Genomic DNA, 25,832 nt, shown 5'->3' on the forward strand with positions numbered 1-25,832 from the left:
TCGCGACCGGAGGTGGCTAACTGGAACGCTAGTTAGCTCAATGCAGACTTGATGAGAATTAGAATTTTCTACAGTCGTTCCGCTGCAGCTTCTCCAGTAGTGGAAAGGACGCCTGTCTAGTCTCCACTTTGTACTTGTTAAGCCGGCTAATCATTTACGGAGGAAGTTTTTATTTGCATTCGCAGGAGAGTTTCCGTTTTCTCACGTGCATCATCAGAAAAATGGAGATTTCTCCTGAGATAAAATCAAACAGCTTTCTGCTGGACGCTTCTCTGCTGTATAAGGATAGCTGCCCGGAGTTATCGCGCTTCTACATGTAAGATACTTCACTATAACCAAACACGAATACCACTTAAAAGTATATTTTACTTGCAGTCCTTTATTGTTGTGATGCTAGCAAGTGGACGCTAGGTGGAGGTGTTCGCCCAGTGTGACCGGGAAAGTTTCTAGCTCGACGATGATGTCAGGGAAAATTATGATTGTAGCCCCCATTATAGTTCCTTATTACTCAGGCTATAGTTTCGCAGTTATAAGGAACTATAGCTTTGTAACTGATGTCCTGTCAATCATTTTGGGATTGGTTGAGCTCTGACGTCTAACATATTAAGCCACTGTTTAATTCTCATTCTTTTTTCACACGTTAATTTAAATAAGAATGGGTTATGTGCTCGTGCTTTCATTGCTTTTTTATAACTTTTTGTGTTACAGTCACCTCGAGGATAATCGGATCACTGGTGGCTACAGTGAAACTGCAGAAACACATAATACAGTGAAGTCTAAAAATAAGATGTGGCTGCTGCTTACGTTGGTCTTTAGTGGTGCCTCAGGTGTCAATAGTGTTGAAGTTTTGGAGCATGAATTGTTGTACTTTTCCACTGAAGTTTAGCCTGCTGTAGTTCTTCTACAACAGTGACTTACTGTAGCTGGACATGAGCCCATGTGAGAGTCCCAGCCGTGGCTGCTCGTGTTTGTGGGCAAGTTTGCAATGCCTCAGTGATAGTTTCAATTTAAATGAATTACAGTTTGGTGAAATGGTTTCAATTGGTGAGAACGAGACACCTTCCTAACAAGCTCTGAAATCAAAGCACAAGGAAGTAAACAAAGTGGTGGTGGTGGTGCAGACAGTCCCTCTAATCATCGGGTAAGAGAGCCAGGCAGTATGTAAGCCTCAGCCTCATCCTTGTATGGTTGGTAAACAAACCCAAACAGAGCCCTGATCCAGCATTCCCAAGGTGTCTTATTCTTTTTAGATTCCTGTAATTAAGTCTTTGAATTTTTACTCAGAATTAAACACATTAGTTATTATAGCCACTTTATGATTTTATTCATCATTTACAGTTCACTTCTTGAACTTCAAAATTTTGGTGTCTGATAGCCGTTCCAGACATTGGTGATTGCCGTGTTGTGGTGAAAGCTGGAAGTAATTTCAAGAGAAATCCTCTTAAGCCTTTGTCTGTGTGTGTGTGTGTATGTATGTGTGTGTGTGTGTGTGCGCGCGCTCATGCATGCGCTCAGGCTGTGCCCACTTGCTGGTATACAGACTTTTCTTCTTTATTAGGGTTTAAATTGAGCATTAATGCATCTAAAATGTTTTAAAATGTGCATATGTCTGTGTAGGCTCTTTCCACAATCCTTAGACTGTGCATATATGTGTGGACTCCTGCGATTCGTGCATTAGTTGGGTTTCAGCCATGTCCCTGTGTCCTTTGGCTTGTCTTCTCTCTTACCTGAGCCAGGAAATTTGTGGGCAGAACCATGAATGGAAAGAAAAACAGAGGTTTTAATGGTGAAAACCCCAGTCCGGGTCGTTTTCCGGATGTGTGTGAACCCACTGCTGCTTTAATAACATTGATTAACATTGGGGCAGGGATAGCTCAGTAGGTAAAGTGGTCGCCCCATGATCGGAAGGTCGGCGGTTCGAATCCACTTAACGGCTACCCTGAGGTACCCCCTGAGCAAGGTACCGTCCCTACACACTGCTCCCCGGGCGCCTGCTTAGTGGGCTGCCCACTGCTTCACTGAGTGAATGGGTCAAATGCAGAGAAAAACAAGTAATTTCCCCATGGGGATCAATAAAGTATCCATTATTATTATTATTATTATTATTGATCTGTTCCCCAGATTCCCCGGCTATGATTAGCTGTGGTATTTGAGAACATTTTGAACACGTTTAACTCTGACCAGCTGTCCAGCAGGCAGGACACAAATCTAAATGTTTGGCTTTGTAACTCAGAGACCTCACTGGTTTTATGCCAAAGTGCCTGGCAGAGAAGACACAATGAACAGCCACTGCCAAAATGTACACTTAGCGCCATGAGCTAATTAAGTGATCCGAGTGATAATATGAGAGGCAGCATACAGGAAGGAACTCATGCTACGAATGAAAGCCTCAGACGCATGCTTTGAATGCACAACTGATCAAACCGTGCACCCGCGACAGGAGAGGAACTGAAAATATTTGAGTCGGCATACATTGGTGTACGTGATCAGAGTGCATTGATGTTCTGAATCCTGAGGAATTACGACCATGTCCATGTGTTCCTTTGGGGGTTTCCACTGTCTCCACTTTCTGCAGGCCAATGCGTCACTGGAGTGTGTGTTCTGTGGGTGCGCAATTACTCATACGCTCATACTCCGCATATTTGTAGGAGATGGTGTTACTGCCTTCTGGCACAGTCTTCACCTTCTGCCAGGCCAATGACTGAATGAGTTAGTATGTATGTTTGCATGGGGCATTACACCTATTGTTGAATTCGATGTACAAGTACTTGGTGTGCTTATTGTGGCTCACGTTGTTGAATCAGTGAAGCTTTTTCCAGTAAGTTCGTAATCATAGTTGCGTGTCTGGTAACTAGACCTTGACTGGCTGTTCTGATTACCAAAACAAATATGCATGTCGTCTGCTGGACAAACAATTTGGAAACTTGTTTTGGTTTCTTGTTTTGTCTTTTATTGTCCTCACACAGGCCTCACATGGTTTTCAGTCTAGAAGTACAGCTGCAATTGCTGTGTGTTGGTTAATATTATTGGAACTCTTGAGTAATTAGTGTGGGAGAAATATATAGCAAAAGCAAGAGGGCTTCAAGGCATGATTGTTCCTTAATAACTTCTGATTGTTTTCTTCATTTTGGCTGTGACATACCACATTCCCAAAAGAAATCACCTACTTAGTCGGCCTAACAAACCTAATTCAGGACCAATGTAGTCAAAAGAAGGTTAATATTTCCATCTGCAGTAGTTTATATTTGGTGGCGTGGCTCTGTTTTGGGACCTCCCTGCCTCTCCATGTGAATATGTGGAGTGCATAAGGCAACTGAGTGTAGGCTGAGGTATCTTTTGATAGAATGCCCTATATCAGATTTACACGTAGATTTGTAGAAGGATATCAGCCACGTGTTGTCAGCTCACCCTGGGATCAACTTATATGCCACATTTGCAAAGTAAACAGAGAAATCTAACCCTCTTGTTTGCTAGCTTGAAGCAATGATTTTGTTGCCTTTTTTTGTTTTTTGTTCACCAGTTGACCTGCCAACAAAGCATTTTTGTTATTTTTATTTCAACTCATATCTGCCATTTCTTGATGTATGCTCTATCATCAAGGTAAGGAAAGGTAAGTCGATTCTGGTCATCTGGACACTGTTTTTAGCGGGAGAAAACGTCTTCAGTGTGGACCTCTTCAGCCTCTTCAGAGCCTCAGCCCCAGTAAGCTGTGTAGGCAGAGATCATCCTCACCGATCTTTGATGCCCACCCAGTCATTTCGTTCTAGAAGCAGGCCTGAAATATGACAAACCTCTCATTAAAAAAAAGAATTATCCAAAGGGCAAAGAATTAAAGGTTAATCCAGATATGCTTGGATTGCATTCTCTTAAGCCTCTTTTTCATTAGTACCTACTCAACTTGACTCCAATATGCGTAGGGCCATTACAGCAAGGAGGTCGAAAGTCCTCTGACATCATTTGTATACGACACAGGCTATATTTATTGCTTTTTTTCCAGACTCGGTTACCACGGTGTTGTTTTTTATGTAGCCATTTCCCTCATCGCTGCGTTTCAACAGTACCAGTTTTGATTTTTGTCACTCTTATGAGTCCTCGAGTAACTCCACTGACTAGCCAATGCTGATGGACGCCCATGGAACTCCGGGCAAGTGGCTACAAAAAAAATATTTGGTCCTAGGTATTACCACCTAATGGGAAACCATAAAAACAGAGTTGCGCCAAGCCGAGCTATTGCTGACTGTCCTCACTGACCACTCGAGTGCTTAAGTCAAAAAGCTACATTTATTCAAAACACTTTATGAAGCTCACATCCAGAACCGATTCTAGAATCACCAGTTATCCTAACATGCATGTCTTTGGATTGCGGCATGAAGTTCAAATTCAACCATCCAGGAGATTTGAACCCAGTCTTCCTCCTGTAGGGCAGCATCACTAAGCATGGCATCGCTGTCTTGTTAAATTTGTCACTGCATTTTTTTCCTGCTGTTTGTCACCACCTTTTAAAGGCCTTTTTCCCTCTTCCGTTCCCTTTATCCAACACTTGCCCTCATTTCCTCTCGTACTGTATCACTCCTGTTACATCTTCTCTCAGCAGGAGCAAATGATCCTCAGACTGAGAAGGACCTGCTGGCCTCTTTCGCTGTAAGGTCCAGGTGATGAATGAAACCATGTGAATCGGTGCTGTAGAGGGGCATACTTTCTAGACTATTTCAAGGACTGATTGTGAAGCTGCTACCTGTGCTAGGCCTTTGTGTCTAAATATCTGAATGAGTTACAATCTCCGGTGAAGGTTTTTCAAGACATGCCAGCGGCCCTGTTGTTTTCCCTGATGGTAGCAATAAAATATTCATAATGCTTTTCATTTCATGCTGCAGACAGCACTTCTGTCTATAATCACATTATTACCTTGTAGCCGACACATAATTTCCCCTCACTGCCCTACTGCATCCTCTAGCGCTTCGTTGATCTCCCAGCTGTCAGCAGTTCATCCGTAGGACGCGTATCTTCAGCGTTTATCGCCACAACCGAGCATGCACTTAAAAGGAGATGCATGACAAGTATGTTAATAAGATTTGCACACTGGAAGCAGTCTTTGCGGTGCAGCCTTTCGGAGAGCTGGCTCATTCAGGAAGCTGTGGTAAGGGAGAAAAAGATTCCCTAAAAACATTCCTCGTCTCCGAACTTGAGTCATTCAGTTGTTTTTAGCAGGCTGGTTGTTGGAGGATTGTCTTTCATCTCATGCCAACAAAAAGCTCTTGCTTTTGTTATCAATATGTATACTGTATAGTGGTGATGTGAACTACCATGGGAAATGTAAATCAACTAACTTCCTGAAAAGGATTTTTTTTTTTTTTTTTAAATGTCAGCAGAGAATGATTAAATAGCTTTCCGAACAACTAACTGCATTTCTGGAATTGTTCAAGGTCCATGAGTCATTATCACTTCACAACAGAGTGACAATCCACCACATCGGCCTCATACAGTTTCTCTTCATTTCCTGTATTATCTGCTGACAGGTCGTCTATATAATCTGACAGCTTAATCCAGTCACTGATTATTAAATTGGGGGTAGTATCTAGAGACAGTGATTCAGACTGTGCAGTGACTGATGACAGATATGTTGCAAAGCCCACAGCGTGCTCAGCTGTATCTGAAATCATCCATCAGTACGATGCACCGTTTCACATATGGCGCGGTTGAGAATGCCGGCGGAGCGTATAAACAAACGTCTGCCACCAGACGCCGCGGCAAAGGCCCGTAGGTTAACTCCAGATTAAAGCCGACCCCGCGCGCCCTCCTCCCTTTCCATAAGCAGACAGCCCTATTTCTGTCTGTCCCTGACACACGTGCAGCCGGACAATAAATGTCCCTTTATCGATTTAAGCCCTGAGCTAATTTTAGTGTGGCTTAGTTGTGACTCAGTTAAAATATCTCATTGCGAGTGTTCCCAAAGCGGGGGCAGCCGCATGGGCGGTGAAGCCACTGAATTGGTTTGGAAAGCTGCCCCGTATTGTTTGGGAGAGACCAGTTTTTCCGGTTGCATGTTTTCCACTCCACATAATGGGAATAGATAGTCTTTTTTTTTTTTTTCCCGTCCCCAAAAATTGTTTCCATCTTGTAATTTGTGTGTTTGCAAACATCTATTTTATGCAAATATGCAAGCAATAAACATATTTATTTCAATATTTTCCATCACACTGTCTCTTACCTTGTTTCTTTCACTGGTCCAGCGTTACAGGAGTTGTTGTGATGTAAATTGAGAGGAGCATTTCAGGATACATGCACGTTAAATGACAAATAAAGTATTTTAAAAATGCACATATACAAGATGTACATTATTAAAATGATGCCTCATGATCGTGTTGTTGTGTTTTGACATAAACTCGGTTATAATTGAAGTCTCAAACTCGTCTCCTCTTTCTCATTCCCAGGCAGGGGTCTTTGAAGGCTAACGGTAAGTTCACGGAGACGTGAGTCCTTGAACGAACTCCCGTTTCATTAAAATTTCTTCTTCCTGTTTCACTTTTGCATGTTTTCATCAGTTCTGCCCCAGAGTGTAATAAGCACGCACAGAATGCAGTAGTAAGTAGTAGGGCTGGGCCATATTATACCGTTCACGGTAATACCGGTATAATGTTAGGCAACGATAGGAAAATGAAATATCGCGATAGAATGGGAGTAAAACGCGCATGCGCAGTGCCTTTGTTTTCATACGCACATGGCCGATTGTTGAGTGAAACAGATGAACCAGAATTGGTTTGTAAAAATGGTGCAACTTCAGTGATGTGGAACTGGTTTGGTGTTTGTCCGTTAGATACACAACAAAGCACATTTTTTTTGCAGAACATGCAAGCGGCCGTCGTTATTGTCATATTTGTCGGACTAAGATGCTCTTAAATCTGGGAGTAATCTGGGTCCTAAACTCCGTATGCTTCAGGTCAAACAACACTGCAGCATCACTTAGAGTTAAAAACTGTCTAAATTCTTTCATCTTTAATAAAACGATCAGCATTGCTGCTTTACCAGGTGTAACTATAAAGTTTAACTTCCAGGCATCCATGAAAACAAAATGTATTACATTTAACGGAGTTAGAAGTTAGCAGGAAGCTAGCGGAAGTTAGCTCGCTAGTTTCGCTAGTTACCTAAGCATGATATAGCATGTTCTGACGGAGAGATTTCTGAAAAAAATCAAACGTACAGCTCTGCTATCACTTCCAACATAAATGAAGACAGGAAACTAAACAGCAGTGACGTTTGTAGGGTTACTGAAGTTGGGCTAGCTGGTATATAATGATGTGCTACGTGATCGCTAGCGACACAGCTATGTTAGCATAACATAAACAGTGGAGCTGGAGGACGAACACTAACACTTTTCCACTTATAAAAGTTAACGTGAAGGTTCTTCATGGTTAGAGACAAATGCAATCGCATGGCAGGATGCTGTAAACGGACCAAACTTCAGTCAGGAGAACAACTGAGATAATCCATCCACAATACGAGGTTAGTCATTAATATACTGCAACAACATGGGAATAGAGCAGCTGCCAGAGAATTCAACATTAATGAATTAATGGTACAGAAGTGGAGGAAGCAAGAAGAATGAGTTTAATAAAGTTTGATTTATCTGACTGCTTTGTTTCGCTTAATGTGCCTTATAATCCCGTGCACCTTATGGTCCGAAAAATACGTACTGCACACTGCAGTTTAATGTTGCAAAGCACCTCTTTTTAACTTCAGTGGATATTATACATGGTTATGCTCAGGATATGTCAGCCCATTTCTACTGGAAATGCCTTTTGGTTAAACTTTCAGCAAGGAATTTGCATTTGCACTGTTAAATTTTTATAAAGCTTTAATGTACATAAAAACCAGCTTCTTGTTTAAGTGAAAATAAATGATAGGTTGTCTTTTTGCGCTAGTAATGTTGTGGAGTTGTATTTTGTCTCGCATCAATTATATCGTCGGTTATATCGTTATCGCAAATTTTCAAATATATATCGTGATAAATATTTTTGGCCATATCGCCCTGCTCTAGTAAGTAGGACCTTGTCACTGGCTTGTCAAGGTTGATAAAACTCACTAAATCCTCCGCCAAATACTCAGAGGCAGCCAGCTGTCTCAAACAGACTGCCCAGTGGAATCAAACACCCACACGTAGACACTCGCAGACACACAAACTCTCAGACCCATGCCAGCCGAAACCACATAAAACGGGAGTGGTGCCATTTAGTAAGACTCCTCAGACTTTTCTCCTTAAATAGCACAAAGACTCGTCCCAAACTAAGTAACGTGGTGTTTGTTTGGAGTTCTATTAAAATGATCACATTTTTCTATGGAAATAGAAATATCGACTATTAAATGATAATTCCAAGATCAAACTATCACCTTTCTGTTATAAATCTCATTTCCTCGTTGTTTAAATTGTAAGGGGCCAGTCTCACGCTTGCATATAGTATTGTGCAAAAACCTTGAGCTACCCCTCGCTTCTTTATATTTGGAAATGTTTGTACAATTCTAACGAGTCTGAAAGTCAATATCTGGTGTGATCTCCTTTATTCTTTAACACAACCTGAACTCTCTGAGATAGCTTTCATTTTTTTTAAGTAGTCTTCAGGAATAAAAACCAAAAAAACAACTAGTTATTGGCCAAAGAAAAACCTTGAAAGACCTTAAGCAAGCCTGGAGAACTATTGCTCAAGAGCACTTTCAAAATTCCAAGAAAATCTAGTTACTTGGAAGATAATGTAAGACAAAAAGGAGGGTGGCTCAAGACTTTCAATTCAATTTATTCAATTCAATATTTATATAGCGCCAAATCACAACAACAGTCGCCTCAAGGCGCTTTATATTGTAGTGTGGACCCTACAATAATACATACAGAGAAAAACCCAACAATCAAATGATCAAAAGACTTTTGTGCAGTACTGTCCATTTCAGCAATTTTTGGTTGTTTGATTGTTATTTTGTTCAAAAGATACGTTTTAGATTGTCTGTGTCTTTCATTTGCTTTCAGGACCTCTGAAACAAAAGTTCTCCAGTATGCTGCACAACACTGGGGTGTGTCCGTACTGTTGCCAGTGGCTCCACCCTGACAATCACCATGTGCGGCTGAGGCCCAAGCAGCGTCCATCAGCACGGGTGCAAAGTGTCCTGCTCAGGAAGGCCAGAGGCAAACGGCTCAGCCTGGTGCAGAAAAATCTGCTGTGCCGCTTCCAGAAGTCCTCGTCGGTACTGGTGAGAAGGCAAACAAACTACAAATCTAAGCACCTGATTATGTGTTTTACTGCACTGCAGCATATTGTTCAGGAGTACAATGGAAGTGACAATTCAAAACCAAGGCAACACAAGGTGCTTTACATAAAACATGCAGGGCCAAAGGAACATAAAAGAAAGGCACACATGTATTTACAAAGAATAAAAAATAAGATAGCACCAAACACAAGAGTAAACATCACGGACGAGTCCAGTGCAGTGCGAGATATAAAGAAATCTCTCCAAAAAAGGAAGCAACGCATGGCAAACATGGATTTAAAAGAGCAGAGCACACCTCTGGTTATGTCTGGGAGTTTGTTCTGGTTATATGATGCATGCTTCTCCGTGTTGAGTCTTTACTCGGTTTAACCAAGTAATCCCAGCTTTAAGGCTGAACAGTTTCCTCAGCTGTAGTGATGTTAAACTAAAGGTCAGTAGTTATTTTGTGATATGTGGGATAGCTGCTGATATGTGATTTATTTGTGAAATCTGTATTTTTTTAATTGTTGGTAATACGGCTGCTTCTGATAACCCGCCATATTCTAATGATTGTATTCTCTTAAATATCACTTGGACTTTAGTGTGGACTTGACTGCTTATTCTGTAGCTATTATTGACCTCAGAGCATAAATGAGCCAGGGGAGATCTACACTGCCCTGCCTCTCGCTTTTGTAGAGCGAGAGGCAGGGTACACCCTGGACAAGTCATCCGTCTGTCACAGGGCTAACACAGAGGGACATCCTCTCATTCACACCTACAGCCAATTTAGCATCACCGGGTTTCCTAACATGCATGTCTTAAGATTGCGGGAGGAAGCCAGAGTATCTGAAGAGAAACCTCACAGACACATGAAGTACAGGAAAACTCCACAAGAAAAGCAGAAGCCTGGATGCAAAAGAAAAAGAAGAAAAAGAATGATCAGTTTATTATAACTTAACTAGTCCTGCATTGTCTCATAATCTATTTTTTGAGCCATTTTTGCCATTTAAATCGATGAAGTCATTAGTATTCATTCCACAGAAAGTGTCTGGTATCATTATGGCGCTCCACTTACTGCTCCAGCCTTACAGTTGTCCCATTAGGCTTAACTGTAAGAGCTAATGTTGCTAGAGAGTGCTTTGTCAACATTCACTCTGTTCACCCCACAGTCCTCTCCCAAATTGTTATAGTGGTCCCCTTTGTCTGTCGTCTTAATGGATGGCACCAAGCAAGAATAAAATGTAAAAACAGATTTTGGCCAGCACACACCCACTCTACTGATAAACCCATTTAGATGAGGAAGCTAGTGATGGAGCATGCAGCTATAGGGTCATTTTCCCCAGCACCGGTGATAGCACTGAAGAGCCCCTCTAGCGATCTGACATCAGCCTAATGAAGAGCAGCTTTAGTGGAAATGCTGCTGCATCATTAAAATCTGGTCTGGTTCATTTAGTATGCAGGTATTCACGACACAAAGCACTTTGAACCCACTCTCCACTTTATATCTGTTGACTCTGAGGGCTAAGAGGTAGATAGAGAATGAGAGCGGTAGCAGGATTTAAAAAAAAGAAAGATAGTGAGAGGAATAAATGCAGAATGAAGTTCGAAATATTAAAAGGGGCAAGAGGGAGAAAGGCAGGTAGATGAGGTGAAAGGAGTCAAATCATGGACTGCAAAAAGAGCTGGGACCTTGTGTTATAATTTCTAATGCAGCACTTCTACTTTTAAGGGCTGTTGTGAAGGTGAGATTGGGGGTCTGATAAAGAGATTTATCAGATCCTGGATCAAGGAAGGATACACAACATGATAGTAAGGTGAACAAGCTATACTTGCTATACTTGTTAGATAAAATAACAACAAAGAAATAAAGGGCTGGGCACAATGTCTGTGTAGGTTTCTGCGGTAGTGTCTGTGGTAGTCTTAGGAGCTTGAAAAGAACTATCACGCCATGTTAAAAAGCTCAAATCAAACTCAAGTCATGCTCAAACTGGTTTCTTTAACATGACAATTAGTTCACTGTATTTTAATGGCCTCCAAAGCCAGCGCATGGGTCGTGGGATCATGGATCTGCTGTCACACATGTGGTCCAATCAGTCCCAGACATCCTGTCCTTAAGCGTGTGTGGCTCCCCTGTTATTAAACTCGTAGCTAAACAGAACTATGCTGTGTGTTTTATACTGAAGGCCACTCTTAAAGACATTGAGCCGTGATTATTCACGTTTCCGCCGACTCATTTGTCAACAATCATCACGATGAACAGTGTGGATGTTTGTCCATCACATGACTTCCTCGTAAACCAATATGGCGCCAAGAATGTCCTCCAAGGTATTTTTAACCTCTGTTTTCATGGTCACTAGCCTGCCCAATGTTCAAAAGACAGCAAGTCAAGCCACACATGCGGGTCATGATAGACTTGTGCTCAGTAAAAGGGCGATAGCAAGCTGATATGCTTAAAATGCACATTGATAGAGTCGTGACGATAAGAGGTGGAATGTGAAAAGCTTCCTTTGCTTTTCCTCCTTGACACGACGCTGATGAAAAGAGCAAAGCAGCTCTGACAGGAAGAAGGGCTCAGCACGAGCTTGGATAAAAAGATTGGCATCCACTTGGTTTCATAGTTAGAGCATAAAAGGGGAATCATTATTTTATTATTTTCCAAATGCATGAAAAATAATCCACAGAATGAGAAATGAAATGTGTCACAGTGACCATTGAATTTGGCACCTGTTGTTGTTGTTGTTTCATTTTTTAATTGCTTCATTTCAGTGGGCCAGAGTCAAGTGTTATGGCTGTGTACACAGTATATTAGTCTCCTCTTACGGTCAGCCACGTAAGTTTGTTGTGTAAATTTACCTTTGTGTGTTTTTTTTTATCTTGAGCAGGAGACAGGTGTTTATTTTAAACAACGTATGACTATTTGTAGATGCAAAGACTCATTTCTCTTGTGCGCTCATTTGTTTTCAGAAGCATCAGAACAGTTACGGGGCCTTTTTGTGGATGAGATTTGTTGTCAATAATGTCAATATTTTTATCGATCTTTTATAGTTTCATATTTGCATTTCTCTCACTTACCTGCATTTAGAAAGTCTTTGCACGAATTATCAGTTAAACTCTTTAACATTGAAGCAGTGTGAATAATCTTGAACATGCACCCTATATGCATGCTCCACCCTATGTGCATGCTCCACCCTATGTGCATGCTCCACCCTATATGCATGCTGCACCCTATATGCATGCTGCACCCTATGTGCATGCTGCACCCTATGTGCATGCTCCACCCTATGTGCATGCTTCACCCTATGTGCATGCTCCACCCTATGTGCATGCTGCACCCTATATGCATGCTGCACCCTATATGCATGCTGAACCCTATGTGCATACTGCACCCTATGTGCATGCTCCACCCTATGTGCATGCTTCACCCTATATGGATGCTGCACCCTGCTGTAATAGGTGCCATTTTCAATGCACATGCCTTAAAACAGTGTATTTTTGCAGTAAATTTAAAAGAGCAGCTTTTCTAGCTAAAATGTAAGCATGCAAACATCAGAAGGGACCACTGGACCAGTAAATACAAATTTATAGTCATGCACACAAGCGATTTGCAGCGTTTATACTCCAGGGTGTAAATCCCCTTGATTTCACACTGTATTGCTATTGCTGTTTGGGGTGTGTGTGTGTGTGTGTGTGTGTGTGTGTGTGTGTGTGTGTGTGTGTGTGTGTGTGTGTGTGTGTGTGTGCGCGCGCGCGTGCGCTGCCCTTATGGTGGGATGCCAGTGCATGACAGGCTTTCCTCAGCCCTGTGAAGTTGTCTTAGTGCTGCGATAAATCACTTTGTTTATGCGTGCTGAGCGGGTTATCCAGCAGTGGATCTGGGAATAGGTTGGATGCAGCGCCACAAAAGAGGCAGAGACCCTAAATGGAGCGAAGAATAGCCTATTGTCCTCCTGCATTCTTCTCTTCTTCCTCCTTGAGTTTAGTTTTAGACTTTCTATCAGAGTTGCTTGTCACAAGGAAAATGTATTCTGTGCTTTCATGTTTTTTCAGGTGATTAGTGCATGTCTGCATTAGGAAAAATATTTCTGTTGGTCCTTTTATTCATTCTCATTCAGTTCGTTTTCAGAATACAAGATGAACCAGATATGAAGGAGCAAAGTGACAGACCATAGGTCGTTCTGTTTTTGGCACATTACACACGGAGCCATCTTTCTGATGCGACTCAAATCTGTGATTTATTTTTTAAGTCACCACTTCTTCTTGACCTCACTGACCAGCTCTCATTCTAGTACCTTTACACACTCCAGTCTCTCTTGTTACTTCTCTCTTAAGTTCTATCTCAGCTCATCTACCCGACCACAATCTGACCTCTCACATTATGCTTTCTCCATTTCTCCTTCCTTTCTTGGCCATGTCTTCACCACATTTCGCTTTCATTTATCTTTAGTGGAAAATGTGCCGCTTGAGGCCATGACAGGAAACAGGAGGCAGCGATGTCTAGCTGGTGTTTTGCCTGTTTGCTGTCAGGGAGCAGAAAAGGTTCCGCTGAGGGGGAGCAGGATTACAAGAGGGGAAAAAATATTGGGAAAGACAGATGATTAGAGATGAAAGCATTTTTTCGATACAAACAGAGGAGTCACAGTGGGAGGTGGAAACACTCACTCTTGTGCCACGTGTGTGGGTATTTAAGTAAAGCATTTGAAATATGTTAACATCTACATACTGTACGTAGCAATGGCAGGAGTCACGGGAAACTGATGCCAGCTGAACTGACATCCTTGAAGAGCAAACGAAAACCAAAATATGCATAATGTAACATACAGTTTAATTATTTTAAGCATCCACACTTTCTTCTCTCCACTGTCATCATGTCTGTAGTTGAGTAGACATGCGGGATAAACCCCATATAGAGAACTTAAAGTGGTACCACTGCAGCATGTCATCTCTCAATTAACGTCTTGATGCAACTATTAAAAAGTCTGCTTTGGAACTTGGCGTTCCCTCTGTTCGGCTTTCGCATCCTCACTCACCAGCATTTGAATCATACGCTTTCTGAAATTGAATCTGTCAGCACGTGTGTGCATTAATGGCATTCGCTGCATGTCTTCTGTAAAGCCAAGTACGGGCCATTCGTCATCTCTATAATAATCAGGGCAGAGTTCTAAATCCAGATCTGTCTCTGGGCTCTTTTCTTTATTCCTCAGCCTCAAAACTTCACCTGTGTTTTGAACAGCCTGATGGGTGGAGATATATCTCCAAGGTAAAGATTTTTGTAAATTTAAATGCAGACTGTACTCTGTGGTTGTGTTTGTTTGTTTGTTTGTTTTAAACTTACAAATGCAGACAGCTCTAGGTCATCAAATGTTGCTATTGTATTCTCAAACTACTCAGAACTGCATGATTTTATAAATATATTAAAAGTATGTAGTGCCTGGTTTGCATAAACTTCAACAGATAATGTCTGAGGGACTTTGACAAGTATTTCTGTCACTTTTTTTAATTATTATTATTTATTCAGAGCTCTTTTTGAATGTTGGCTGCCTTTTCTTCTGTTCTCTGTCTCTCATGCTGCTTTAATAATATTGTGTTCTGGGCTGTTGGTAGGCCTGCCCATGACTGATGGTGTTCCATTATGTGTTTTTATATCCAGCTATGCTTTTATTGCATTAGCAGTATGTTTGGGATACCTGGATTTAAAGGGATCATGTATTGTTGGAAAATGGGAGTCGTTGCCAATTAGATCCTTTCCAGGTGGTTTTTCATGGTCTAGCAAACTCTGACGGTACTTTTCTGTTTTCATAATTCTTGTTTTGACAAGATGTCCAACACCACTGGCTCAAACGCAGCCCCAAGCCATGACAGAGCCTCCACCATGTGTTTATAGATGGCTGTAGACACTCACTGTTGTACGTCTCTCATAACCAGTGTTGGGCAAGTTACTTTGAAAAAGTCATTAATTATAGTTACTAGTTACTTCTTCAAAAGAAAAACCTGAGTTACAAGATACAAGTAATTAATTACTTGAAAAGTAACTATTGCTTTACTTGAAAAATGAGGGTATAATTGGCCATTTTTGACTACTTTTGATTTTCCCTCTACATTTCACCTTTAAAAACTATTTACTTTGTCAGCTTCAACCGTCTGTTTGTTAAAAAATAGTAACGCGACCGCACCGCATTGTCTTGTTAGTAACGGTAGCGGCCTTGTAAAGATAGGTATAGTAATTAGTTAGATTACTCATTACTGAAAAAAGTAACGCCGTTAGTAACGCCATTACTTGTAACGCCGTTATTCCCATCACTGCTCATAACCACCTCCCTACAAGAGCTTTTCTTTTATACATATAAACAAAAAGAAAAGGATTACAGATGATCTGTACATTCAGGGTAATTAGCCCGTACCTTTAAGGCTGTGAAATAAAAGGAAAAAAGAAGGAAAAAGGGAATTGAAGAGAAGCAAAAACGAGAAATATAAACATTTGTATGATATTTCCCAAAGAAACATAATCGCTGCAAAATAATCCCATTCATTTACTGACTACAATTCAAAAATTTCAAGTTAGGATTCATCACTCCATCAGATCTGTTGCCACTGATTTTCAGTCCAGTTCTTGTGTCATTTGTCATACCTCAGCCTTCTCTCCTTGTTCCCCTTTCTCCAGAATGGCTTCTTGACAGCCACTCTTCCACTGAGACCATTTCCAATCCGGGTTGAGGTAGTAGATAGATTTAAGTGAATGTCCAGATGGATCTCTCAGGTCCTGTGACACGTTTGCTGGATTTTTTCTGTCAGCACACACTGCACACCGTGCCCAGATTTTCATTTTTGCCATGTGTTTTTGTGACGGGATGATAGTGCCTAAAACTACAATTTGGGTTCTCTGCTGTGTGTTATGTGTAGATGCAACATTGGGCTGTCCCTTGAGTTAGCTGCTTGTGTTAAAGATTCACAGGTCAGTGTTAAGTGGCTTCATGAATAAGAAAACAGTCCTCTTAGAAAAACAACAAATGTCTAAAGAAAAGCTTTGAAAGACGCTCGAAAGCCTGCAGAACTATTGTTTAAGACCACTTTAAAAGTTACAAGAAAGTCTGGCACCTTGGAAGCAAAATATAAATAAATCAGGCATGCCTCAAGACTTTATACATTACTGTAGTTTTTTTTCCTCTCCATATCTAAAAGAACCTGCAAACACTTTTCACTCTGGAGTATTAGAAATCAGATTAGCATAGGCAGCAGATGTTGATAAAAACTCACATGGGAGTTATTATGAAGAATTAGAATGTTTTTTTTTTCTTTATCTAATCTGGCTGACTGGAAATAAGTTTGTTGAGGACTGCGGGTAAACCATCATTTCACGTCTTTGAAGCTGTTTCCCGGCGTTTGCTGTTTTTGGCTCTTGAGGCTGACCGGCTTGTGCGATGCAGGACAAAATGTGACCTTTATCACTGACAAGAGAGCGAGAAAGAAAGAGAGAAACAGATATGTTTTTATGGCAGCATGCAGGAGATCTGCATTCAGATCAGGTGTCTGTGTATTTACCAGCCTGCCTGCCTCCAGACAGTGTGACTAAGTGGCTGCATGCACCCAATCACAGAGCAAGGCCATGGCGAGAGGAAAGTTTATACTTCTTGCCTCGTATTGATCCCCAACTGCTCTTCTGCTTTCAGCTTTATTGCGTTGTATTGATGCGGTCTCGAATGACTTTCACACACAGCGTATGTGGATAATCATACTTTGATGTTCACAAAAACAGAACCATCTCATCACACGATAGACATTTAGCACTGATAAACAATTATATGACTTATATTTCTACTTTAGGAGTCCTAACAGACGCTTCATTCTGTGACTCACTCTGCTACTCTACTCATCTTCCTCCTCTTGGGCAGTATTGCACTGCTGAGGTCAGATTAATCAACCAAAGCTGACCTCTGACAGCAGAGAGAAAGCTAGGAAGGGAGGTATTTATGGAGCAGAGGCTATTATTAGCAGGAAAGGTCCATCTGCAGAATTGGTGTGTGTGTGTGTGTGTGTGTGTGTGTGTGTGTGTGTGTGTGTGTGTGTGTGTGTGTGTGTGTGTGTGTGTGTGTGTGTGTGTGTGTGTTGCAAACAATGTTGACTGCAAACAATGTTGACTACTTATAATCATGAAAATGAGCAATTGCAAAGTGCAGGAATGTTTGTCGTATGCTGGGAGAGAAGAACAGTATGCTCTGGAAGAGAAAATAAAAGTTCTGGCCGATTATTTGATTCGATTTTTTGTTTTAGACTCAGAGAATGTTAAACTGTTCTCATTTGTCACAGTATTGGGTTACACACAACAGTCAGCTTGCCAGAGATTGAACTACAAGAATTACAGCTGCAGGATCTCATTGATCTCAGGTTATTTAAATTGAAAGTTTTCACCTTTGTGAACTATCTAACAGTCTATTTGCTCATTTAAAGTTCAAACCATTACACCGTTCGTAACTTAGACCTGCGTTCTTTCGTTCAGGAAGTCGTGCATTAATCTATGACTTGAGCTTTATTATTTTTATATGCAGAAAGAGCCGCTGCAAGACTGCACAGTTTAGAGGCAATTACACACTCCTGGCAAGTATTAAAATCATGGCATGAAATTGAACGGGAACCTTACTTTCTGCAAAAAAATAAATAAATAAAATGCTTAATATCCCTTGGGGTGTATATAGGTGGTTGTTTATCCGCATTAGCCTTATGCTTGGTTGGCCAATGCGCTGGTTTGTCTGCTGCCAGAATGCCAAGATGAGGAAATCAGATCTCTCTCTGCCACCGATTCACGTGTGGCTCTGCAAGTGCATACGCCGCATGTCGAAGGATTAGCGTAAATTAAACAGGTACACGTGACTAGGATTGCGTTTTAGGTTGTCATGATTAGGGCTGGGCCATATTATACCGTTCACGGTAATACCGGTATAATGTTAGGCAACGATAGGAAAATGAAATATCGCGATAGAATATGAGTAAAACGCGCATGCGCAGTGCCTTTGTTTTCATACGCACATGGCCGATTGTTGAGTGAAACAGATGAACCAGAATTGGTTTGTAAAAATGGTGCAACTTCAGTGATGTGGAACTGGTTTGGTGTTTGTCCGTCAGATACACGACAAAGCACATTTTTTTTTGCAGAACATGCAAGCGGCTGTCGTTATTGTCGTATTTGTCGGACTAAGATGCTCTTAAATCTGGGAGTAATCTGGGTCCTAAACTCCGTATACTTCAGGTCAAACAACACTGCAGCATCACTTAGAGTTAAAAACTGTCTAAATTCTTTCATCTTTAATAAAACGATCAGCATTGCTGCTTTACCAGGTGTAACTATGAAGTTTAACTTCCAGGCATCCATGAAAACAAAATGTATTACATTTAACGGAGTTAGAAGCTAGCAGGAAGCTAGCGGAAGTTAGCTCGCTAGTTTCGCTAGTTACCTAAACATGATATTGCATGTTCTGACTGAGAGATTTCTGAAAAAAATCAAACGTACAGCTCTGCTATCACTTCCAACATAAATGAAGACAGGAAACTAAACAGCAGTGACGTTTGTAGGGTTACTGAAGTTGGGCTAGCTGGTATATAATTATGTGCTACGTGATCGCTAGCAACACAGCTATGTTAGCATAACATACACAGTGAAGCTGGAGGACAAACACTAACACTTTTCCACTTATAAAAGTTAACGTTAAGGTTCCTCATGGTTAGAGACAAATGCAATCGCATGGCAGGATGCTGTAAAAGGACCAAACTTCAGTCAGGAGAACAACTGAGATAATCCATCCACAATACGAGGTTAGTCATTAATATACTGCAACAACATGGGAATAGAGCCGCTGCCAGAGAATTCAACATTAATGAATTAATGGTACAGAAGTGGAGGAAGCAAGAAGAATGAGTTTAATAAAGTTTGATTTATCTGACTGCTTTGTTTCGCTTAATGTGCCTTATAATCCCGTGCACCTTATGGTCCGAAAAATACGTACTGCACACTGCAGTTTAATGTTGCAAAGCACCTCTTTTTAACTTCAGTGGATATTATACATGGTTATGCTCAGGATATGTCAGCCCATTTCTACTGGAAATGCCTTTTGGTTAAACTTTCAGCAAGGAATTTGCATTTGCACTGTTACATTTTATAAAGCTTTAATGTACATAAAAACCAGCTTCTTGTTTAATTTTTAAGTGAAAATAAATGATAGGTTGTCTTTTTGCGCTAGTAATGTTGTGGAGTTGTATTTTGTCTCGCATCAATTATATCGTCAGTTATATCGTTATCGCAAATTTTCAAATATATATCGTGATAAATATTTTTGGCCATATCGCCCTGCTCTAGTCATGATTTCTTATCACTATGCAACAACCTTACCGTCACTGTCGTCTGAGAGTGGACAGCGTCATTTCCTAGGCACTTTCCAGTTGCTGATTAGCATCTCCGCTGTGCACTTACATGCACACACTTTTTTATTAGGGAAAGATTTTTAGATCCTGTCATATCAGCGCTTCATTCGAGCTGGCTAATGACAGCGAGGCCAGGAGAGGATAAACAGCATGAGGTCATCCTAGTTGTAAACATCCATCTGCAACCAGCTGTCTCTCTGTGTTTGATCTAGCCCACCATTAACTATGTGCAGAACAGCAATTAGTTTTCTGTTTAATGATATACCCCCATACCCCCTGTTATGATTTGGTTAGATAAAAATTTAATGATGTATGGGAAGAAATTGTTTGATCATTGCAGAAACAGGAAGTGGTGATGGAAAGATTATATGAAAGTGCAATAAAGCAAACGGTACGCATCACAACATTTATGTAAGTGGATAGGAGGAGGTTAAAACTGGAACTATCCACATTGAATTTGGCGGTTTCACATCCCGTAACTCAAACACGATTGGAGGTCACTGCCAGGAATCTGCCAAAACTTACAACCCTCTATTCAAGTGCATCACAGTAATGATGCAACTGCATGCAAGGAGTGTTTATGAACTATTTTACATTGCTGCAAAAAAACTATGTTATTTAAAAAGTCAGTTACTCCAACTCCAACCAAATATTGTTTTCAGTGGTTTGTGCCATGCAAATATTTTAACTGTGAAAACGAAATTCATAACTAATCAGATCTAATCTGTTTGGCCTGAGGGGAAAAAGCAGGATGGATTCTTCCTGCAAAACTAATATAACTATTTTATCCATTTGTCTAAAATGTCTCTATGTGACCAGAAACTAGTTCCAGTATAACATCTTTATACACCTGCACCTTTTTAATATTAGTGCATTACTTTGCTTATAGATACTCCAGACTTTGTGTGCCTACTTTACTGAACAGCACCAGTTATTCCAAGTTTGGAATACTTTGTTTGAGGAAAGGTTTTTTTTTTCACTGTTGAATGTCCTCTCTCAGCTGAATGTGCCTTTCTACATTTATTTTAGACTCCTTATAAGATAACTGCAGTTTAGGAGATATCCATCCATCTATCCATCGAGGGCTGGAGCCTGTCTGAGCTGTCATACAGCAGGAGGTGGCGTACACTCAGAAGAGGTCACCAGTGCATCACAGGGCTACTCAAAAACCATCAATAATAAAATCTTCATATTCAAACCACATACAATGCATAGATTAGAAATTCCACATTTCTAAAATACTGACCCAAGATAACTTCTTAAAAGGCAGCCAGTTATGCCTTTCCTTATTTTTGTGTCCTACATGTACTGCTACAATGGTGAGTGCTCATACTAAACATGGATTAATGTTTCAATTAGTGAGCACACGCACAACGCATGTGCTTTGCCTCATCTCGGGGTACAGAGTTATATCTAAGCACAGTTGACGTCAGATTTAAACCTTCAGTTTGCAAGAGGCAGCCAGTCAGAAGAAAGGTGGCTTAAAGGCCAGAGGAAACTACCTAAAATGTCTTATTTCAATCAGATCCAGCCCGTCATGTCAATCAGATGACGTGATGGGCCACACCAAGCACATTTATTTAAACAGAAATAATGATTATTGTGCTTTATTAATTGCTGCATGTTAGGTGTGTTTATGCAAAGCTACTCCTGTTCAGTACAGGTTTTTTATTTATATTATTTTTTATTTTTGCTTGAACACAAAATTCTTTGTGGTTTGAATCTGTTTCACGTTACATCTAGAGTACAAGTAAATAATAAACAGCATTTAAATTATCAGTTATTCAGCAGTATTTACTAAATGCAAGTGTTCTGAGTTTGGATCTTTTGTTAACAAATAGACTTAATCAAAAGATCTTGCATGCACTAGTAACACTGCGATCCATCCTCTAGAGAAAGTCTGGGGTTATTTAGTCCATCTGCTTCACAGAGCATTGGTCAGTCCTCATTGAGCCACACCCCTATGCACAGATGGGTGGGTCAGTTGCTTGGCTTTGTCACTATAAAGCGGGACTGGCAGGCTCCTTTAGTAAACACTTCTCTAACGGTGCGGTAAAAACGAAGAGGAACCCAGAACTAAGTGCTGGTTCACTGAAACCCAACTCTCCAACACTCGGCAGTAGACACCTGTCAGAATCTGAAATGGCTACATTTGTGTCGGTGAGTTTTCCATCTCCTCAGCATTCAGGACTGTCAACAGTTTGGCTCAGATTTGCTGACCTCTGCAGCGGTGGTCTGTTCAAACCAGTTCTAATGTTGTGGCAACTCTGGATAGCTTCTGTCACTACTGGGATTTTTTTATGCTTAGATTTTGGAGGGATATTGAGGTTTTATTGAACACTGTGCACTGCATTTGCTACTTGAAAAAAAGTGTAAATGGCTCTTCTGTTCAAGATTTTTATTTTTCCTGTGCTGGAGTTAGCTGAAGTTATTTGACATTTGTTAAAACAGCAGAAAAAAATGGCATATCTTATAATTATAGCAGGGTCATGATGCTGGGATGATTTTCTATATTGTTACCATCACTCAGTTCATTCTGTGGTGTCTTATAATGGGCTGCAATTGATAAGAAGTCCTGCCTAATACTGAAGAGTATATATAAAGTAATTGTGGCTTACAATAGCAGTCAGTTGTTTTGTTTTTTATCTGTTTGTCCGAGTCACATTATGATTCCATAACTTATTTGATTAATCATTGATGGTTTATTAACAGCCTGTGTGCACACCATGACATGTACTGCTGTTTCATGCACCATTTCACTTGGACACACAGTCATAGGCCAAGAGTTATTATGCATGTTGTCTTAAATTGCAAGGATCTCCTGACCTGTAGTTCTACCTTGCAACTTTCCTGCTACTTGTTTTGCCTTACATGGAGTTTATATTTTATTTGAATGCAGTGTGTCTTATTTTGAATTACATAAAACAGTAGGCTCAGCTCAAGCATCAGAGAAGTTGTAGGGGAAAAAATGTTATAGAGTTAAACTAGAAAGAACTAGCCAACAGCTCTGATAGCATCTGCGAATCATGCACAGCTACACCTTTAAATCACAGAATAAGAATATGAAGCTGAATGTGAGCATGGTACATCTAATTTATTGATTAGTACAGTTTTGTTTTTCTTGAGCACAAAGTTCTGCGAGTCTTTGATCTGTTACCCGTTGTAACCTTTCCACATTGCAGTGTACCCTGAATAGGCGAAATTGCATGGCAACAGCCCCACCTTGCCGTCTCATAGGCTAAACACATTGTTTTCCCATCCTGCTTCAAGCAGTCCAACTATTTTCATATCTGCAATGTTCATTGGTAAAATTATCTTTGGCACAGCCAGTGGGAAGAGCCTCAGCTGTTAAGTGAATCTCCTGTCATTAGTAAGCTTCCTCTACCTCATTGTAAACTTTTCCTCAGCTTTGAGATGTCAGTACGTGTCCCTGACATCTGTGAGGCTTGCGGGTTGGCCTGCGTCACCTGTGGCATGTGCACCATTTTTATTACAGCTAGTCAGGCCCAAGTCCACACCAAACTGTTGTGCGTCCCAGAGAAAGCCATTAAACTGTGGAAATGGTGAGTTTTGATGAAAAATAATAGCTAGAATGACAAAAAGCTTCACCTTCCTCTCTAGGATTTACATAATTTGTTGAAATTATACACAAGAAGTTTCAACGGATTTCCTTCCAAGTACTCCTCTGGGGATGCCATGTATGCCTTCACCTCAAAACCTCATTGTGTATGAGCGCAGTGTAGACGCAGAGCATGCATTATTAATGGATATGTTCCTTTCCTTCTCCTTATCCCAGATGGCCACCTGCCATGCCTGCAATAAGACATCCAGGTACAAGGGGGTGAACAGGGATTTTATAGCTACCTTCGCTAAGACCCACAACACACCAGGGAGTGCTGGCAAGCACAAAACCCCACAGTCAACCAGCAGATCCAGCATGAATGCCCACAAGACTCCTGGCAAGGACAGGGCGCCTGCTCATACACCGAGGTAAGTTTATTTTGGTTTGCTGTTACTAATATGCGCAGAGCCAAAAGTTTAGTTACAGCCTTGCTTGATTAAACTTAGTTGGTTCTGCAGACATATGAGACAGTGATGTGTCAGGCATGTTGGGATTTGAGTGATTGAGTTTCTATTAAGTCAGCATTAAGGGAACAAGATGTGCGGGCGGCACGTGTTGGTTCCACGTTTTTCGGATCGTGTCGCTGGTGATAGCTTGCTTTTAACATTTCCTGCTAACCAACAAAATCTTAAGTTACTGTAACTCTTAACTGAACTCTTCCTTCTCTCTAGATTCTCCTCCTCCTCCTCCACCTCCACCTCCACTACTACCACTTCAGGATCAGGCTCAGGCTCAGCTTCCTCCAAGCCTCCTAAAATTAGAAACTGGTTTGTCCGACATCTAAGCAAGATTCTCCAGCGAGAGGACAACCAGGGCACCAAGAAGGGGGGCTTGAAAGATTTTCTCTCCTCACTTTGAGCATCTTAAGATTATATGCGCTTTATCTTTGTGAATACTCTTAAAAAACAAAGAAATGGGAGGAGGCCCGTGTCGTAATCTGTGTAATCCAGAGCATCAGAACTTGAGAAACTAGTTGAGTTTCCAAGCCAGTGAAAAGGCACACAGTTTGTCCAACAGCGCGACAGTTGCTGGGCGGATTGGAGCGGCGCTCCTAGAATCCTGAATTGTAACCGGGGGCACCGAGGTCGCTATTTCAGCTGTCAGTCAGTTTCTGCATCTTCTGCACAGTCAGAAAGACGGGCGGACTTCTTTTCATCTAATTTAACACATCCCCCGTTTGTAAACTCCCGAACTGTGGATGTTGAAGGATTATAAAGTATTTATTTATCAAATTGCCGAAGCATCACAGGAAATCCGGCTTTTCTCTGTGGTGGCATTTGTGGCATGACGAGCTGGTTTACATATATATTTTCTCCATTTTCTAATGTTACAAAAATAGATTTATATAGAAAATATATACCTTTAACTACAATTCATGCTATTTGATGTTCAAACTTTTGTATTTGATTTATTTACTTATTTCAGCTTTCAGTTCTCTCCAGTGGGAACATTTTTCTGTTTGTTTGTTTTTTTATTACAAAGTTGAAATATAGAAGTGATAAATGTAAATATCTCATTGTTACATATTTGTAAATGCATACAAATCAATCACCAATGAAAATATTTGATTATCATTCAGAATGGGACTCACCAGTCACTGTTTACAATGAAAAGGCACATCTGCCAAACATCTGTAGACTTACAATTAGTGTCATCTAAACTTTACATTTTCTTTTGATACTTTCTTTGGCTACATGCTTTTGCACCATTGCTCTATTAAATATGACTTGTGTGTTTTTTGTAATGTCTGATTACTTACGGTTGTAGATTAGCTGTTCAGTGAACACACATTTGTTTAAATCCTGAAATACCTCACATTTATATTTCACTGTGAAATACCTGAAATAAAACTGTGACTTTCAGTCTGTGAAAGTAGGCTCTTTACTTTGTTGCTCTGTTTACTGCTGCTTTTATGTACTGTCTGCTGATAAATGCACATATTATATGACTATATATTTGGTATTCAGTATGCAATATCAGTTCTTGCCTACAATCTAGAAACTGAGCAATGTTTAAGACACTAAGATATGGCTGCAAGAAAAATGTGATCAATAACTTTAGAAAAATTAGCTTAAAAAAACGAAATAAATACACTCATCAGCCACTTTATTAGGTACACCTTGCTAGTGCCAGGTTGGATACTCTTTGGATATTTTCTCCTTTTCAGGTTATTGTCAGTAAACTCTTCTGTGGGAAAATACGAGTGGATCGGAAGCTTCTGACATATGCCATCATGTCCTCTTGAACATGTCTATATGCCTAAATGCAGTTTTAAAAGAATGTATTTATAGAGATCTTTAATGCCCTCATGGGGGAAAAGGCTTTGCAGACACTAGTCCGACGTAATATATATATTTAAAACTTAGATCCAAATGAACTCCGATGTTACCATGACTCAAATTATTCCAAATTTATTTAATAACGCAATAAGCAGATTGGAGCCATCTGAATCTATTACTAATTTTTAGGAAAGCCAAACCTTTACCTTCAAATGGAAGCATTTGAAACGCAACATGCATGAAAAGATGCTAAAGGCGCACGCTGATGGTTTGTTCCGTTGATGTTAAAGGTC

General features: G+C 40.6%; 1 protein-coding gene across 1 annotated transcript; it reads left to right on the forward strand.

Moving 5' to 3' along the window:
• Positions 1-25,122, forward strand: rmp24 (ribonuclease MRP subunit p24). The gene is made up of 5 exons (XM_080862394.1): positions 1-316; positions 6,432-6,454; positions 9,014-9,234; positions 23,435-23,628; positions 23,932-25,122. The coding sequence occupies exons 1-5, from the start codon at positions 222-224 to the stop codon at positions 24,116-24,118; spliced, it is 720 nt and encodes a 239-aa protein (XP_080718520.1). The 5' UTR covers positions 1-221; the 3' UTR covers positions 24,119-25,122.
• The last annotated feature ends 710 nt before the right edge of the window (positions 25,123-25,832 follow it).

Source organism: Rhamphochromis sp. 'chilingali' (genome assembly GCF_963969265.1).
Source record: "Rhamphochromis sp. 'chilingali' genome assembly, chromosome: 17".
Lineage (NCBI taxonomy): Eukaryota > Metazoa > Chordata > Actinopteri > Cichliformes > Cichlidae > Rhamphochromis > Rhamphochromis sp. 'chilingali'.